A 17356-nucleotide genomic window follows, 5' to 3' on the forward strand; every position below is an offset into this window, starting at 1 on the left:
TTTGCTGAGGAGTGAGCATCAAGACTCACTGGAACCATTAATCTCAAGAGAAAGGTCTGGAGTGGTGCGAAGCAGTCACAGGAAGAAGTGACGGTACTGTGGCCCTGTCTTCACAGAGAGTGACTCAGGAACTTGTCTGAGTTGTGGTAGAGCCAGGTGACATGGGATGGGACTGGACAGGGACCTTGAAAAGCCTCTTGACCTCCCTGGGCCTGTGTTCCTCTGTCACTGAACTAGCCAGTGACAGTCCTGTGATTAATGAGAGATGGAAGAGGTGCTTCCGCCTCTGATTATGTGCGTTGTTCAGGCGCTGTGGGCTTCTGGGGTAATGATTTTCCTGCAAGGTATATTTCTGGTTCCAGCCTGACACTTGCTCATTTTCCAACCAGCCAAGGACAAAAGTAGTATTACTGCTTGTTGCTACAGTGACACTTAGGGACAATGCCACAGGTGCAGCAGGGAGGGGCCAGGAGAAGGTGCCCTGTCTTTCTTACCTGGAAGATTGGGCCTTGAGGGGATTTCCCTGACCTGGAGAACAGGGCAGTGGTGGGAATCCCAGCCCCGACCCTCTGCAGCGGGATCTTGGGCGCGTGCCTCTCACAGTTCTGCACTCCTACATACACAATGTGAGGATCAGCAGCGCCAGCCTTTCAGGGTTGTGGCCATGGGAGTCCTGGAAGACAGAACGGCCTTAATAAATGCATCCTAGAATTTTAATTATTGCCATTTTAAAAATTCAGAAGCTACGGTCACTCCCAATACTTCTAGAATCTGGAGCCATCACACAGCCCAGCCCTCATTGTATAGAAGAAGGGGAATGTGAAGCCCACAAAGGGGAATTGACCAGCTCAAAGCCATGCAGAGCATAGGAACAGAGACCACCGAGAAGCTGGTCTCCTGACTCCTCACCTGGTGAACCTCAGCCTGGCAGGGAGACCAGCAATCAGCTAACAGCCATAAAAGAAGAAACTAGAACCAACTGGAGCACTGCAGGCAAGTGAGGGGAGCTGCAGAACCCAGGTGGAAAGATGAGAGAGGCTCTTGTGCCACTAGGTTTTAAGCACTGTATTGGACTTTTTCTGGGTAGTGCCTTGTTAAAGCCACTCAGGCTTTTGCTTTTATGATCCCATTTTACAGATGAAGAAAATGAGACTCAGGGGCTGGGGATGTGGCTCAAGCGGTAGCGCGCTCGCCTCGCATGCGTGCGGCCCAGGTTCGATCCTCAGCACCACATACCAACAAAGATGTTGTGTCCGCCGAGAACTAAAAAATAAATATTAAAAATTCTCTCTCTCTCCCCTCTCTCTCCTCTCTCACTCTCTCTTTAAAAAAAAAAAAAAAAAAGAAAAGAAAATGAGACTCAGAGACAGAGAACACCTGGACAGCTAATAAGTGGCAGGGCTGGGATCCAGGGCAGATCAAGTGTGTCTGTCACTGTTCAGAGCTCAATGCTATCCCATGGGAACTGCCCAGGTTTGATCTACCAGGTATAGAGTCCTCTGAGACCCCAGGCCCAGGCCGGGGGAGACCGTGGTAACAGCTGGGGGACCCATGCAACAGCAAGCATGGAGCGAGGCTGCTGGGGCCCTAGGAATGGAGAGGAAACTGAGAGTCTGGTGATTAACCACCTCGGCGCTTGCACAGCCCTCGCAGATAGCTCTTTTGGGGGCCGTTTCGCTGCACAGAGAGGGATCACTAAGCTAATTCTAATCCAGATCATTCAGCTTTATTTCCTAGCAATGATTCCAAATGGAAAACTTGTGTACGCATCCATTTAGGATTTCACTGTGAGACAGAAACATCTATTCTAGATGAGTAATAAGAAAGAGATTTAAAGGTTGGGGAGAGAGAAAGGATTGTAAGGTCGGACCTCACTCGCCAATACCTTGAAACAGAAAGGCTAGCCTAGGACATTGAGGCATTTTTGAGAGATTAAAAAAAAACTCTCATATTCAGTCTGGAATAATATTCCTGGCTGTCGACAATGATTTGGATTTAATTATATCATATATGCAAATGTGCTCTGTAAACTGTAAAATAATACATAAATGTCAGATGTTACGGAAGCCTAATAGTGTAGGGGAAGGAACGTGGGTTTGAACGGGAGATAGGCAGGGGCTGAAACACTGCCACGTCCACCCAGGGGGTGACCTTGACAAGCCTCTCGACCTCTCTGGGCCTGTGTTCCTCAACTGTAAATGGGGACTGCCTGTAATAACAGCCTTCTTCAAACACTGAGAAGCCAATGAGAAGATGGATATTCTCTGCACATATAAGGTATTATTCTTGTTTCAATCCTTAAGCCCCAGAATAGATGATGGGATTACTCGAGAGCAGCTGCCGTGCCTGCGTTAAGTCCTGTGTGCAAGGATGCCTCCCTGGGAGTGAGGGGAGAGAACTCTGCCCCCACCACCACCGGAGGAGCCAGTGGGCCCACCCTCACCCCAGTGATTGACAGAATGAGGCCGTGGCCTGTCAGGGGCCGCATCTCAATATCCCAGTGGCCGTCTCCAGTGAGAGGCATGTGTCTGGCTGCAACTGGAATATTTCAAAGGCCGCTTCCTCCAGCGACATCCATCAACCCAAATGAAGTTTTGAAAAAATACTCAACAGCTTCCCTTCAGGTGTGGGAGGCAGGAGGGGAAAGTCGGTTTGCAAAGACCAAAAGATCCAACTACACCTTCTTATGGACATTCAGCGGAGATGGATGAGGCCCATCCCCCCTTCACTGTGAGGCCAGTGTTGTTTTGGGGATTGTCTTTTCTTCTTTTAATCTTTGGGATGCGAGGGGCAACTTTGACTTGACTTATCTCTTTGAAGGCTCTCAAAATAGCAGTAGAGTTAAGAAGCTAAGAGAGGGGTCCTTGGGTCTGCCACCTACCAACTATGTGACTTTGGCATGTCTCCTGAATGTGAGATGGAATTGAAGCTGACACCTGCTGTGAATGGGTTGTGTATGAGGAAGATGAATAATGTACAGGCAGCCCTTAGCCCAGGATCTCCCATGAAATGGGGGCTCAACAACAAGGAATTATTACTATTTACTTTCATTACTGTTAAGAGGTCGGTAAAGCAGTATCACCACCAGATCCTCTGACTCCCACTCCCAGCTGTGAGGGAGTTTTGGTGGGGCTGGTGCAGATACAGGGAAGAAGGGTAGCCCTTCTCTGATTTTTTCCCAATGGCTTTGGTAATCTCGGGAACTTGGGTAGCCTACAAGAGTAGGGCACTTGGGCGCGACTGGGGGTTTAAGAGTGCGTGGACTGGGGGAGAAAACAAGGACCTGAATTTCTTATGAGGTCCCCAGATTATTTTATGCATAAAATGTTTGAAAACCATTGCCTTCAAGGGGGAGGCTAATCTCCTGGGCCTGATGTCACAGGCCTTCACGCACAAGGACTCCTGACCTGCCCTCACACCCACATCCGACCCAAGGGCAGATCCTAGATCTCACTGATGTTACCATCAGACTAAACCCAGAATCTAATCACCCATCACCACCCCTACCTTTACTGCAGTGGTCCAAGCCACCACTGCCAGTTCTTGTTTGGACTAGTGCGGTAGCCCTGTGAGGGATCTTCTTGCTTTCTTTCACATGCACCCCCTGATACTGGGTCTTCACATGGCAGCCACAGGGTCACTTTAAAGTCCCCAGTGGCTTCTGGTCTTCTTTAGCATAAAATTCAGTGTCCTGCCGTGGTTACAGGGCCGTCTGTGGTCTGGCCTTCTAGAACCTTCCCAGTCTACCTCAGTAAGACAGAGGAGAGCAGGGCCCAGGAGAGGGCTCTGGAGCTCTCCCCAACTTAGTGGTCCAACGAAGATGCTGGAAGAAACCAGGGGTGTGTGGTTTCCCAGAAACTAAAGGAGCGCTTAATGCACAGTTGGAACAACTTCATGGGTTTTCAGCCCCATCATTAGTCTTTTAAAAATAACTGGCGGGAGACTCGGAGGATGAAATGTTCATTCCTAGTCAAGGACTCTCCCCTGTAGCTGTTGGTTGCGGTTTCTCTCCATCAGTGTCTTTTTAAAAATGTAGACATTTTTAGCCCAAACCTAAGCTTCTCTCAGTTTACTGCAGGTCTTTTTGTAAATAGGCAGGTGGGCTTTCAGATACAGCCTTGACTCAGCATTCTCAAAGTGGGTCCCAGGTCCATGGGCCTCAGCATTACCTAGAAACTTGTTAGATGTGCAAATTCTCAGGCCCCACCTCAAGCTTCTGAATCAGAAACTCTGGAGGTGGAACCTCAGTGTGCATTTTTTTTGGGGGGGAGGGGTGGGGACAGGGCATTGAACCCAGGGGCGCTTTACCACTGAGCTGCATCCTGAGCCCTATTTATATTTTTCATTTTAAGACAGGGTCTCACTAAAATGCTTAGGGCTGGCTAAGTTGCTGAGGCTGGCCTTGAACGGATGATCCTCCTGCCTCAGCTTCCAGAGTCCCTGGGATTTCAGGTGTGCACCACCAAGTCCCAGCTCAGTCTGCATTTTAACACCATCGCCCAGGGGATTCTAAACTTCAGGGGCCTCTGCTCTGGATCATTTTGGTTTCTTAAGGCAGAAAATCTCAGAGAAGAGTTTTCCCATACACCAGGCTTACCTCAGTGTCCACAGCTATAAAGCTGTAAAATGGAAATAATAAGGCCTGCGTCAAAGGTTCATATCTGCTCGAGTGAGTTCAATGGATGTTTATTGGTACCTGTCGTGTGTCTGGCCATGCTGCATTCTGGGAATACAGAAATGATTGAGACATAGTCCCTGCCTCCAGGGGCACACAGTCTTACTAGGGAGACAGTCACATACTCAGGGTTCATCCCAATAGATGACAAGAATCCAGAGGAAGCACCAAAGAAGGGCTATTAACTCTACCTGGGGTGGACAGAGGTGAGTTTTCCACAACCAGTGACTTCAGAGGCTGGGTTGAAGGTGTTTTAAAAATAATATATTCATATGTGTGTACCAGGGATTGAACCCAGGGCCACTTAACCACTGAGCCACATCCCCCAGCCCTTTTTATATTTTTTATTTAGAGACAGGGTCTGGATAATTTGCTTAGGACCTCACTAAGTTGCTAAGGCTAGCTTTGAACTTGTGACCCACCTGCTTCATCCTCCTGAGCTGCTGGGATTACAAGCATGCACCATGGCATCCAGCTTAAAAATGATAAGTATTTTTCTAACTACTCTCAAAAATGAACATGCAAACCAGGCACATACCTGTAATCCCAATGGCTCAGGAGGCTGAGACAGGAGGATTGCAAGTTCAGTGCCAGCCTCAGCAAATGTGAGGCTGCTGAGCAACTCAGTGAGACCTTGTCTCTAAATAAAATACAAAACAGGGCTGGGGATGGTCCTGTTGGTGGCTCCGTGGTCAAGTTCCCCTGAGTTAAATCCCCAGCACCTCCCCCGCTCCCCACCAAATGAGCATGCATTATCTTATTTGGAAAATGCAGAAAAGTAGAAAGAAGGAATTTGTTTTTTTAATGCCCTAGAAGTCTAGTGTGACTCCCTGCCCCACTGTACTGTAAATAAGTTGGCAGTGAATGCCACTGTGCAGGCTGTGTTCCTCTGGATGGGAGATTTTGTCAGGGAAAATTCCTAGGATTATGATCACTGGGTTAATTGATAGAAACTCTCAAATGGCTCTTAAGCTTTTGCCAAATTGCTTTTTAAAAGTCCAGAGCAATTGCTGCCTTGCGGTTCCTATTCTTTTACACTTTTGTTGGTTCAGTGAGTGAGCAGTTGCCCCCCGGCTTCGGTGGGACGGGATGTTCTTGCTCCCACTTACCTGTCCATGTGCTTTGTCCATCATGGTGCTCCATAAGGTTTTAAGAATTTTTAACATGAAATTAATTATCAAACACATCTTTATTAAAGAAAAACAACAATCCAGATTCCTGGGGTTTTATTGTTAGGAAATAAATGAATTGGAAATAAAAACAATGACATACCAACTGTTCATTATAATATTCTCAATAAGAGAGAACAAATAGGAACAGCCTTAGTTCCTATAGGGAGAGGTGAAGAAATTATGTGCCTGGCAAAAAATTTGATAGCACATTTGTTTGTTTGAAATGAGTTCTTGCCACGTTGCCCAGGCTGGTCTCAGACTGCTGACCTCCAGCAGTTGTCTGCCTCAACCTCCCAAGAGGCTGGGATCACAGCCGATTGACACCCACCCAGCTCTGATGGAATATTATGCAATCGTTACAGTAATGGCTATTAAGCCTGCACAGAAACCCACAAAAATGTATACCGTTGTAAGCCAAATAAAATGCTCTGCGTGTGTTGTTACCACAATTGGGTGAAAGCGCATCCTCCAGTGGACAGAAAGTGGTAGAAGGGCAGTTGACTGGCACACCTGTGTTCTAGAGGGAGGCCAGCGACTGAGCTTCTCCACATACCCCACTAATATGCCCACTGTGTTCTGTAATAAGTAATGAGAAGGCAGGAGAAAGACCCGGATTCTCCTGATAGAATGTATTCACTATCTGGGAAGGCTCTAGAAAAGACTGAAACCCCAAGCCAGTAAGAATTGCCCCCTTGTCCCATCCTGACTCACTTCTTTGGTGGAAATCCCAGCAACCTGATCCTGAATCCAGACTTAGGTTTTTCTGCGTGTGCTGGCTCCCCTCTGTTCTCCTCCTCCTCCCTCCCACCTCCTCGGAGCCCTGGAAAGGCTCAGATCTCTGAAGCTCGCTGAAGGCTGGCCTGGGTCAGGCCACAGTTTTCCTGGGCCGCTGATGAAATGGGGATCAAAGCCAGTCTCAGAGGTGCAGCCTCTTGGAGGGGGCCCCTATGCTCAGCGTGTACAGTTTGTGTGGGACCCTCTTCCCAGCCCTCGTGGCCCTCGGCACCTGCTGGGACACACTCCACAGGGCTGGGCAAAGGGCACAGGGCTGCTGGGCAGTGGAGATGGCCTCTTTTCCCCAGCCCCTGGCCCCAGAAATGCGTGGGCCGATTTGATTTCTTTCACTTCTATGCTGGGGATGGGGTGTCGTGCAGGTTAAGGGTGCTGAGAGCTCATTGGCAGACCTGGGGCTTGGTCTTGTTTTTTGTCTATTACTTGGAATCTCATGTGTCACCAGCCCTTTGATAAGACAAAGATGCCTGGCACAGATTCCAAGATAATGACGGTGGCCTGGCTGGTTGGCCAGGTTCAAAGGTCCTGAGGGACAAATGGCCTGTGGGAAGGCTCTGAGCCACCACTGCCTGACTTAAACAGAGAGGGGTCCCTTCACCTAGCTGGCATATTGGGATGTGCTCTTAATAAGATTTCATTTGAGAAAAAAAATTAAAAAATAAAAAAAACACCCTTCACAGGTTTCTATCAGTGTAGAAGATATAGTTCAAGATCACGGGACAAGAAAATGTGATGGGGCCGTTGGAGGTGTGGGACTCCAGAGGCTGGCCCCGCTCACTTCCTCTGGCACTAACCCCAGCCCCTGAGTGGCTGCAGCCTCCAGGAGTCTGCTCCAGCCGGCCCCTCCCTGCCCTGCTGCAGGCGCCCCCAGTTGCTAAGGTGCTGCTACAGTGTCCTGCTGTGTCCTTGTCCTTCCCCCAGCACGCATCTGCCCATCCAGCTCCTCCCCACTCTTCAAGGCTCAACTTGATGTCTCTTCCCCACAAACCTCCCCTGACCCCCAACCCCAGACCTTCTCAGTCTTTGCTTGGGCTATGTCCATCTCGGCCTGTCTGTCCTCTATAACTGCGTTCTTCCCCCATTCTTGGTAAGGATGCTTGAGAAGGTCAATAAGGCAGAGAGTCAGCAATGCACAAGGCCTGGGTTCAAATACCTGTCTGTCTGTAAGTGGTAACTTACGGACCTGGGGCCTGAGGGCAAGTTGTTCATCACTCTGGGCCTCAGTTTCCTCATCTGCACATTCGGAGTTGTAGTCAGGCTCAGGGTACATCTGGCTCATGTAAGAATCATTCATGTTTATTACCCTTGGCTGCCTCTTTCTTCCCTTTACTGTGGTCCCCTCACCGCACCCAACTGCCTTATCCAAAGCTTTACTTTCTGGTTTCAGTTACTCACTGTCAATGTCAGTCTGAAAATAGCAAATGGAAAATTCCAGAAGTAAACAGTTCATAAAGTTGTAAATTGTGCACCTGAGGAGAATGATAAAACCCCAGGCTGCCCTGCTCCATCTCACCCGGGCAGGAGTCCTCTCTTTGTCCCGTGTATCCATGCCGCCATGCTACCTTCCCATTAGTCACCAGGCAGTCATCTCAGTTATCAGGCCAAGTGTCACAGTATTGCTGTGCTTGTGCCTGAGTGACTCTTGTTTACTTAATACTGGCCCCAGAGCACAAGCACGGTGATAACAAGGGGGTACCAGGGCATAAACAGGGAAGGACAGGGGGACAGTGGTGCTATGTGGCTGTGTTGAAACATATCCTCCAAGCATAAGGGGGACATGTGGGGAGTGTTATTTAAAACATCTTATCAAAGTTGAATATATTCACAGAAATTTGCATTGCATTTTTTTCAAAGTGTTACATGCACCTGCCTTCAAGTTCAGGTGGCCCAAAGGGTTCATGACTAAAGGTAGCTCCCACCACCCCCTGAAAGTATTTTCACAATTGCATGCATGTTTACTGAAGAAACTCAGAAAACAAAGAAAGCAAAAGACAATGGTGTCATACTTTCAATCCCATTTCCCTCCCTCCCACCCATCTCCTCCTTCCAGATAACCAAATTATGCTTTTTCCCCCCACATAAGTCCTCACTGTATTTCTTGCTGAGCATTATAGCTTTAATCACACTCTGCCTTCAATGAAGGGAACAAACCCACCCATCTCCTCCTTCCAGATAACCAAATTATGCTTTTTCCCCCCCACATAAGTCCTCACTGTATATCTTGCTGAGCATTATAGCTTTAATCACACTCTGCCTTCAATGAAGGGAACAAACGTAACATTTATTAAGTGAAAAGAAGCAGCAAATCCTTGACCCTTTTGCTAATCGGTGTGACCCAGAGACCAGCAGCCCCTGAGCCTTACAAAGCCAACAGCATGCAGTGTCTTTGGCCCCACCCCAGAATCCACATTTTAACAAGATTGTGGTGACTGGGATGCCCACAAAAAGCTGCTAAGACTTTTGTAGATCAGAGCTACTCAAAGTTGCAATCCATGAGCTGCTTGTCACAGTCCTGAACGCGGGTTTGAGCCAGAGTGTAAACAGCACGCTGCTTCCTTAATCCAGAAAGACTTGCTACAAAACACTGTCAGCTGCACTAAGCAATGTGATTGATGAGGAGGGTGATTTACATTCTGCACCGAGCTCCTTATCTTGTCAGGGACCAGGGACCAAGCAGTTCATGAACTTGGCACCTCAGCGGGCCACACTCTTCAGATCACACAGTTGGAAATACGGGATGGGGACTGAATTTTTTTGGCTTTAAATCCCAGTTTCTTCTGCTCCGTGTATCTGACCCTTTACCCAACCGTGTACACGCATATGCACACATGTATGGGTACACCACGTATACGTGCACGCAACACATATGTGCACATCCCAGGAGAGCCTAGCCCTGAGTTGGTAATTAGGAATCATCTCTTTCCTCTTCTTTCGTCAAAAGCGTTTTTCCACCAGGGTCACATGCTCATTATCAACTCTTCCTATCAGGGCCAAGCAGTGCAGGGACTTGCAGCACCTTTTGAATCAAGAGAAGCAGAGCCAAAAAGAGGTTTGGAAAGAAACAAAAACTAACCTGTTTACTCAGCTCACTCTCAAAGCAAAAAGCATTCTTGAATCCCAGGGGTATTATATATTCAGTATCTACAGATTCTGGGCTAGGCTGTGCCCTGTGGTGGCAGGCAGGTGCATAACGTGCTCTCCAGTGGGAAGGGAGAGATTAGGGGAGTCTGAGCCAGTCTCATATAAGTAATATGTTGGCCTTCAGTCTGGCCTGAGTGTCCCCTTCCCAGGGAGCCCAGGGAACCCCATAGATCTAGACGTCAGGGTTCATTTTCGCTAGGATGTAGGAAAGACTAAAACCCTTTCATGCTGCCCAACTAAGTTTAAAACTTTTGACTTTCCAAGAAGAGTGCAGTGGCACACATCTGTAATCCCAGCAACTCTGGAGACTGAGACAGGAGGATCACATGTTCAAGGCCAACCTCGGCAACTTTGCAAGGCCCTAAGCAATTTAGCAAGACCCTGTCTCAAAAAAAAAAAAAAAAAAAAAAAAAAATCAAAAGGGCTGGGGATGTGACTCAGTGATCAAGCACCCCTATGTTAAATCCCCAGTGCCTAAAAAATAAAAATTAAAAATTTTGAGTTTGCAGACAATTCTCTGACTGGGTAACCTTAAGAAGTTAGCTAATCTGTCAGTTTCCTCATCTGTAAGGTGGGTATAAAGATATTGGCCTCATGAGGATTGGTGGCAATGTCTGAAAATGCCTACCTTCAACTCACCCATTCAGTCATCATTCACCCATTACTCATGTACCCGGCATGTCTGTATTGAGCACCTTCAGGGTACCTGGTACTGGGGATAATTATGAATGCAGCTCACAGTTCTACAGAGCAGATGGAGAGAATCAAAGAATCACACACACCCCAAGCGAGCTGCAGTCATGCTGCAAATAAAAGTGCAAAAAGCCCTTCCTGGGGGCACAGCTCATCTGGACATAAGGAAGGTTTCACTGAACAGGGGATTTTGAGCTCAGATCCAAAGATGGGTAGAAGTTTATGAGGCAAAGCAGGGGAAGAACATTTCAGGAGTACAGTGGAGATCACACATCGTACGTTCCGGAATATAATTTTGACCAGACAGAAGGGGTGGTTGAACTTTACTTTTTGAGGTAAATTTTACATCTAGCACAATGTGTAAACCTTAAGGCACAACGGGGGTGCATTTGGACAAATGCCCGTGCCTGTCTAACCAGTGCCCCCTTGAACATACAGAATTTTGCTGTCGGATTGGGTTTATCTTAATAACTTTCCCCCTTAATTAGAAAAGTAAGGGAGCTGGATGTTAATGAGGACATTTAACTGTAGAGCCCAGGGACAAGGCCTTGGGCTAGGTTTAAATTCAAACCCTACTACTTTCTACCAAGGCCTCCCCTCCCCTCTGAGACTCGGTTTTTGTGACTGTATTCAATCTGCTGCATAGGGCTGGTTAAGGGGGGGATCTATAGATGGCTAAAGAACCCCGGCCAGTGCCTGGGCCCGGTAGGCACTGTGTTTGGAGCCCTGTGGAAGTTTCCAGAACGGCAGCTTGGTGGGGAGACAGGCTCTCTCTCACTAGCAGGTGTACGGGGTTGAGCTTTCCCAGGGTGTCTTCGGAGCACCCTAACACTGGTCTCTCTGTCCGCAGGGATGTGTCTGCAGGCGTTTGTAGAAGCTTTCTTTTTTCTGGCCCAGAGGAAGTTCAAGATGCTGCCGCTCCACGAACAGGTGGCCTCGCTGATCGACCTGTGCGAATACCACCTGTCTCTGCTGGACGAGAAGCGCCTGCTGTGCAGCCAGGGTGGCTCTGCAGGGAGCCGTCTCTCCCAAGGCAGCTCGCCCCAGGGCGCCTGCCCTGCAGCCCAGCCTGTGGTGGGCAACCCCCCACTCCGCACCAACGGTGCTAGTAAGTGCTCCTATCCCAGACACACTCTGTCCTGAAGGCCTCTTGTCTGCCCAGGAGAAGCGAGTACCCTTCAGGGCTGAAAGGAGCCCCTGGGCTCCTGCCTGTGGGGGACACAGGCCGTGGAGGATCCTACCGGAGGTTCCGGTTCCGTCCCCTGTTCTGCTGCACTCCTGCTTTGCAAGGCTGACTCTTGCCCGCCTTTCTCCCCACGCCTCTTGGAGACCCACCCTGTTTTGGAGCCATCAGTGGACATATGACATCTGAAATGTGACAGATGGCACCTTCTATTCTGGGCTCACAGGAAGCACCAACCAGGGCAAATCTGCCGTGCTTGGGGTGGGAGGGCACAGTCACTCCTGACACGGAGAGCCGCAGAGAGGAAGCTGAGACCTAGAGTGTGCGGGAGCCTCCGAGAGCCACCGGTGAAAGTCTGAGAACATCACGTTCATTTCCTACCACCCATTCTCCAAAAACGAAGTGGAGATACCAAGTAGGCCGACACGAACCTCCCACCCCAATCATGTGCTACACGGGTGTAGTTAACAGATTAGCCTCATTTATTTCATTAGCTTGCCTGTTGCTGCAATGTTTGCTTTGTTACTAATTAAGAAATAATTACGATGTAACTAAGTTAGACTCCTAGAGCCTATGAGCCAGCAGGAGACTCACAGGCCCTTTTGTTGAGTTTATTTGGCCTTGACCCCAAAGCAGGAATTCCATCTTTAGCCTCCCTGTCCAGATGGTCCTGTGGCCTCAGTGGACCCCTGCAAGGGTGAAGCTCTGGTCCCAAGGACAAGGGCCCCATGTACCCAACACTGTGCTGATAGTTATCAGGAAGGGTAGTGAGCTTCAGAGAAAAGACATGAGACCCAGGTGAGAACCAGGGGAAGCAGGATGTATGTGGAGGGAGGTACACTGTGAGGAACAGATTTTTCAAGACCCCCCACCCCGTGCCTGCTCTTCTGTACCCTTTGGACAGGACAAATGGAAAGTGAAAGGCCCCAGTAGAGTAGATAGATGTGTCAGGGCACCCTTGTCATCAGCTGGGGACTGCAAAGAGTCTTTTAAACAGAGCTCTAGCTTGACACGTCCCCAGGTGGGTCTTCAGAAAGTGCTAGCTTGCCAAAATGGAGAGCAATCTTCAAGCCTAAAACCAACCAAGTACACTGGATTGGGGTTGGGGTAGGAGACAATGAGGCTGAATTTCAGCCACCTGGTTTGGGATGATATAAAAATGTCAGCACTCAGGTGAGAGATGTCCTGTGCACCCCCACCTGCCCATCACATGCAAGCAGGTCACTGTCAGTTCTGGAGCCCCTAGTGCTGGAAGGAGGCCCCTCTTCTGTGGACAGGCCCCTGGGGAAGCCCCGTGTTCTGGAGGACGTGGAATCTTGCCTGTGACTCTTAGGGAAATGAGGTTGCCATCATGAGAGCCAGCGAGGCTGGGCAGGCTCAGAGACCCCTGAGTGCAGAGCGCAGGGTCCCCTGCACGGGGCTGCAGCCCATTCTTAGAAGGGCCCTGGGGATCCACCCCAGCTCTTCTCCCCCAGCCCTGCCTGCCCTTTGGCCCCCTCCTACTGCTGTCCATGAGCTGAGCTCCTGAAGGGCCAGGCTTCCAGGGGGTGTGGAAAGAAGGTGTAAGAAGATGGTCTCAGCCTGGGCTCCTTTAGGACAGGTACATCCAAGTCTAAGTCCGTGGAGTGTCCAGGGAGGACGACAACTTCCAGAGAACAGACTGGCCCAGTCCACGCCTTCCACAGGTGCCAGTCTTGCCCCTTTTGGTGTCCCTCTCCAGCTTCCTCATGTCTTGTGTGGTGACCTTGCCTGTGCCTGTCCTTCCAGCCCCCAGGGAAGTAGGCTCCGTTTCCTGTATTCAGGAAAGGAGTCTTGTCCCCAATGGCCTAGGCTGGAAGGAAGCCTACAGTGGGGGCTGCCAGATGCACGGGTTCAGGGCACTTGTTAGAAGTGCTGGGCCCTGTGGGCAGAGCAGGGCCTTCTGGAGAGCAGAGCCACAGGCCCCGAACAACCCTCTTTGGTTCCTCTTATTCCTCCTCATGAACTCTGTCTACTCTCCTAGCTCAACCCTCAACTCTTGCCTGGACTTCATTGGTGTCCAGGCTGCTCAGCCCCTCCCACCACCCTCCATCTCTATAGGCAAAGGGCACTGGAGAGCCACGGATGACAGAGCTGTCCCCAGGGAGGCCCTCCCTTCCTATTCACGCCTGGACACCAACCCTCCTGGCCAGGCTCTCCCAGGGCTCTTTGTATCTGTCATTGTCAGACAGGAAGAGAATGTACCATTTCCCACCCATGGAAAGGTGCCAGCAGGGACCTGCCCTTGTCCCCACCCTGCTGCTCCTGCTCCCTTGGTCCTCTGAACAATGGTGAATAATGGCTCCCTTCAAGGTCCAGCTCTAATACCCCACAGCAGTCCCCCATGCAGAAAGAACAGCTCCCACTGCATCCATCTGAGACCCTAGGAAGTCCCTCTGTTACCACGCCCACCCTGGGGGCACAGAGAGAGGCCCCTGGAGGTGCTTGTTGAAGTTACAGGATACTGAGCAGCCCAAGGGAGGAGGCTCCTTGCCGGTTCCTTCTCCCCATGGCCTGCAGATGCCCTCCAGAATCTTGGTTTTCTGCGCCTTGCCAAGCCTGTTTGCTGAACACCTCAACATTCCCAGCTGCCTGGTCTTCTCCCCGAGCATGGCAGCCATCCCATAAGCTCCCACCCCACCCTAGTTGACTTTTCTGGCCCTGGGAATCTCTCTGTGTGCCCCGGCTCAGATCTTGGCCCTGTCTCCCCGCCTTTCATCCCTGGAGATGGAGGATGGTGCTCACCATGGCTCCTCAGTCCAGCAGCCAGCCCGACACCAACGTGTTTTTGTGCGGGATGTTTATTTCAGAGAAGTTCATCCTGCTGGGAGAGCAGATAGTATGGGAGTGGGACCGGACAGGGCCAGGGAGGACTAGACATTTGGAATGGTGTCTGTGCCTTTCTGGAACCGACTCCCTTTCCTGCGTGAATTGAACAACATACGTTCAGGGCCTCTCCGTTCACAAAGTCCTTTCATATCCATCTTCTCATTTAATCCAATGACCCAGAGAAGGGTAAGGGTTATCCTCACTCTCTTTTCTGATGTCCAGGAGGTCACATGGCTTGTCCAAGGTCTCCAGCCTAGTGAAGGACGGAGCCAGGAATCATACCAAGGACCCTGGCCCCAGAGCCACGTTCTTTCCTCCACCCCATCACGGATCTTGGCCCCATTCAGCAGATGTGGAAAGCCACATTTCGGAGGACCTGACGTTTGCCCAGCAAATACACAGGCATTGTGAGGGCGAGGAGCTGTCTGACCTGCTCTTGACCTCCCGCGCCCTTCAGGAAGGCTCTGCGGGCCACACAGACCAGACAGGAAGAGCTCCAGGCCTTCAGCCACCAAACAGGGACACAATATCCTCTCTCACTTAATCTTGGGAACATTAGGTGAGATAATGGAAAGCATAATAAATGCGAGAGAGTTTTGTAAACCAAAGTGCTACTAAAATGCAATGTCACCTTCAGCCTGGCTTCTGGTTTCCTACAAAGTAGAGCGGGAGGAAGGTAAAAGCTTCCCTGAATGATGTCCGAAGACAGATGAAGCCAAAGTGGTCAGCTCCTCTCCCCTCCCTCCTCCCCCTCCTTGCATCCTCACATATTTAAAGATAGTCACAGCCTGAAACATGACGTCTGGAATTTTCTTTGTGATTGGCAAAGTGTTAACTCCAAAATAGCTTAATTTTTTTTTTCTCTTACATTTCTTGACTAATGTCCTAAGCCTCCTCGTCCCTGTAATTGAGACCTTCAGCCTTCAAGCACCTTTTCTCCAAGTTCAGAAGCAATGCACTCTCCCATCAGGGAGCTGGCACTCCCAGGGTCCGAGAGAGCTGTCCCGGCTCAGTGAGGGGGATTCACCACAGTGCGTTTTAACCTAAAATCCACCTCGATGAGATTGATATTTTTTGTCAGTCTCCTGTTTGGTTTGATGAATGCAAGAGAAATTTTCCCACATGGATTATAAATTTTTTCCTTACAAAATAAGCCCATTTTTGCAGAGACAAAGGAATTCCACAGAATAGTCAGCATGTTCAATTGCCTTCGTCTCTTGTAACCAACCGTCTTAAGTAACTAGAAAAACCATACAGCATCTCTCTCTCTCTCTCTCTCTCTCTCTCTCTCTCTCTCACACACACACACACACACACACACACACACACACACACACACACACACCCTATGAGTTTGGGTATAAAATGGTAAAATCACCCATGTTACCCTCATTTCTGGCGGTTTGCTCCTGAGTCTGATTTAAAGAACACAGGAAGAAGGGCTCTGTGCAGCCCCGGGCCGCTCAGCAAGAGGTTCCTGGGAGGAGGCACTTCCTCCCACATGAAGGGAAGTGTCTGCTGAGATTCCAACCAGGTTTATCGTCCTGGCCCCTGGACATGGCTCCTCACTCTGGCTCCCCCAGGACCCACCCAGACTTCAGGGATATTTTCCCTTCAGAACATCTTGCATCAGAAGGAAGAATCCCAGAGGAGGCTGCGAACTGTTCTAGAAGGATGGAGGGCTTTGGAGCCAGACCTGAGTCTGATTTTGCTCTGCCTGTTACCCTCTCCACGAGTGAATCATGGCCCCGTGACTTCCCCGTCCTGACCCCTGTTCCTTGCCTGTGCAGCGGAGATCATGTCATACGGATGCCAACAACCTGGTGGGGGACTTGGCACCTGGGAAGTGTCTTCTAAACGTCTGTTGAGAGAAGGCCTGGTCTGCATACGCTGAAGCCCAGGCATGTGGGGGACACTGCTGCTGCCCCATCAGCCCCTGCTCTGAGGAGGCTCCTGCGGGTCTGGCAAGACCCCATGGGCTCAAGCCCTCCTCCCCAGAGCCCAGCTCTGCCTCCAAGAAGCTGCTGCTCCTGCCTCTTAAAAGCCTTTAAAAATTCTTTATTAAATTTTCATGGCGCATGAAGTCAAGGTTCTGTTACTTGGCCTCAGTTGTCTTGGTAACTTTGTAAAATGCAATAATAAAACGAAGCTGAGTGTTGCTAACCACAGGCTCATTGTATAAATGGCTGCGGAGTATTGACAGTTTCTTCTGCATGATAATCTCTGACAGCAAATCCACCGGGGTGGACAGTGCTTGTTCATTTTGGGTCAATTGGTGAGAAAAGGGCACCTTTTAATTTTTTCTCCCCTCACAGTCAATGTTTGCCTGGGAAGCTAACTCTTGCCTCTAGGAGGAGACCTGGGGGAGCGAGAGGGAGGAGTTTGGGAAATCTTGCAACCTTTGATCTGCTGGGGAAGGGCCTGCCCCTAGAGTGAGGCCACATGTCAGAGACTGTGGCAGGGACACCTGTCCCCGGGAGAAAGGACAACCCTTGTGGCTCCACGTGTGTGGCAGTCACTGTGTGGACTTGGGCTAAGCAGGTGTGCTCTGTAAGTTTTAGTCCCGCTAGGACTGCACCACCGAGGCCCCTCCCGGTACTGCTGGTGCACCTGGGCTCTGTCCCCAGGAGCAGAGGCTTCACCCCCTCCCAACGCCTCCTCCCCCTCAGCCCTCTGGGAGCGACATATGTTCGCTCTGAATATTTCCCAGACTCTGGACCACCCGGTGGTAAGTGGAAAGCAGATGGCCTGGAGTTAAAAATAAAGTGAGACCCCAGCTCCCTGGAAAGCTCCACCCCCCTATGGCATCAGAGACATGCACGTTTCACACAGTCCTGCGTGGTGGGAAGCCAC

General features: G+C 50.0%; 2 protein-coding genes across 10 annotated transcripts in view; one reads left to right on the forward strand and one right to left on the reverse strand.

Moving 5' to 3' along the window:
* The window catches only part of TTLL11 (tubulin tyrosine ligase like 11), a 240160-nt gene that overhangs the window by 220352 nt on the left and 2452 nt on the right, over positions 1-17356 (forward strand). For all 9 annotated transcript variants that reach the window (XM_081311491.1, XM_081311493.1, XM_081311494.1 and 6 more), the window contains one exon: positions 11324-11581. In XM_081311491.1, the coding sequence (XP_081167617.1) occupies positions 11324-11581 (258 nt within the window). The remainder of the gene's footprint in view (positions 1-11323; positions 11582-17356) is intronic.
* Positions 1-17356, reverse strand: part of DAB2IP (DAB2 interacting protein) — a 250603-nt gene that overhangs the window by 28562 nt on the left and 204685 nt on the right. The gene's annotated exons all lie outside the window — the stretch shown is intronic.

Source organism: Spermophilus citellus (assembly GCF_964194105.1).
Source record: "Spermophilus citellus genome assembly, chromosome: 2".
Classification (NCBI taxonomy): domain Eukaryota; kingdom Metazoa; phylum Chordata; class Mammalia; order Rodentia; family Sciuridae; genus Spermophilus; species Spermophilus citellus.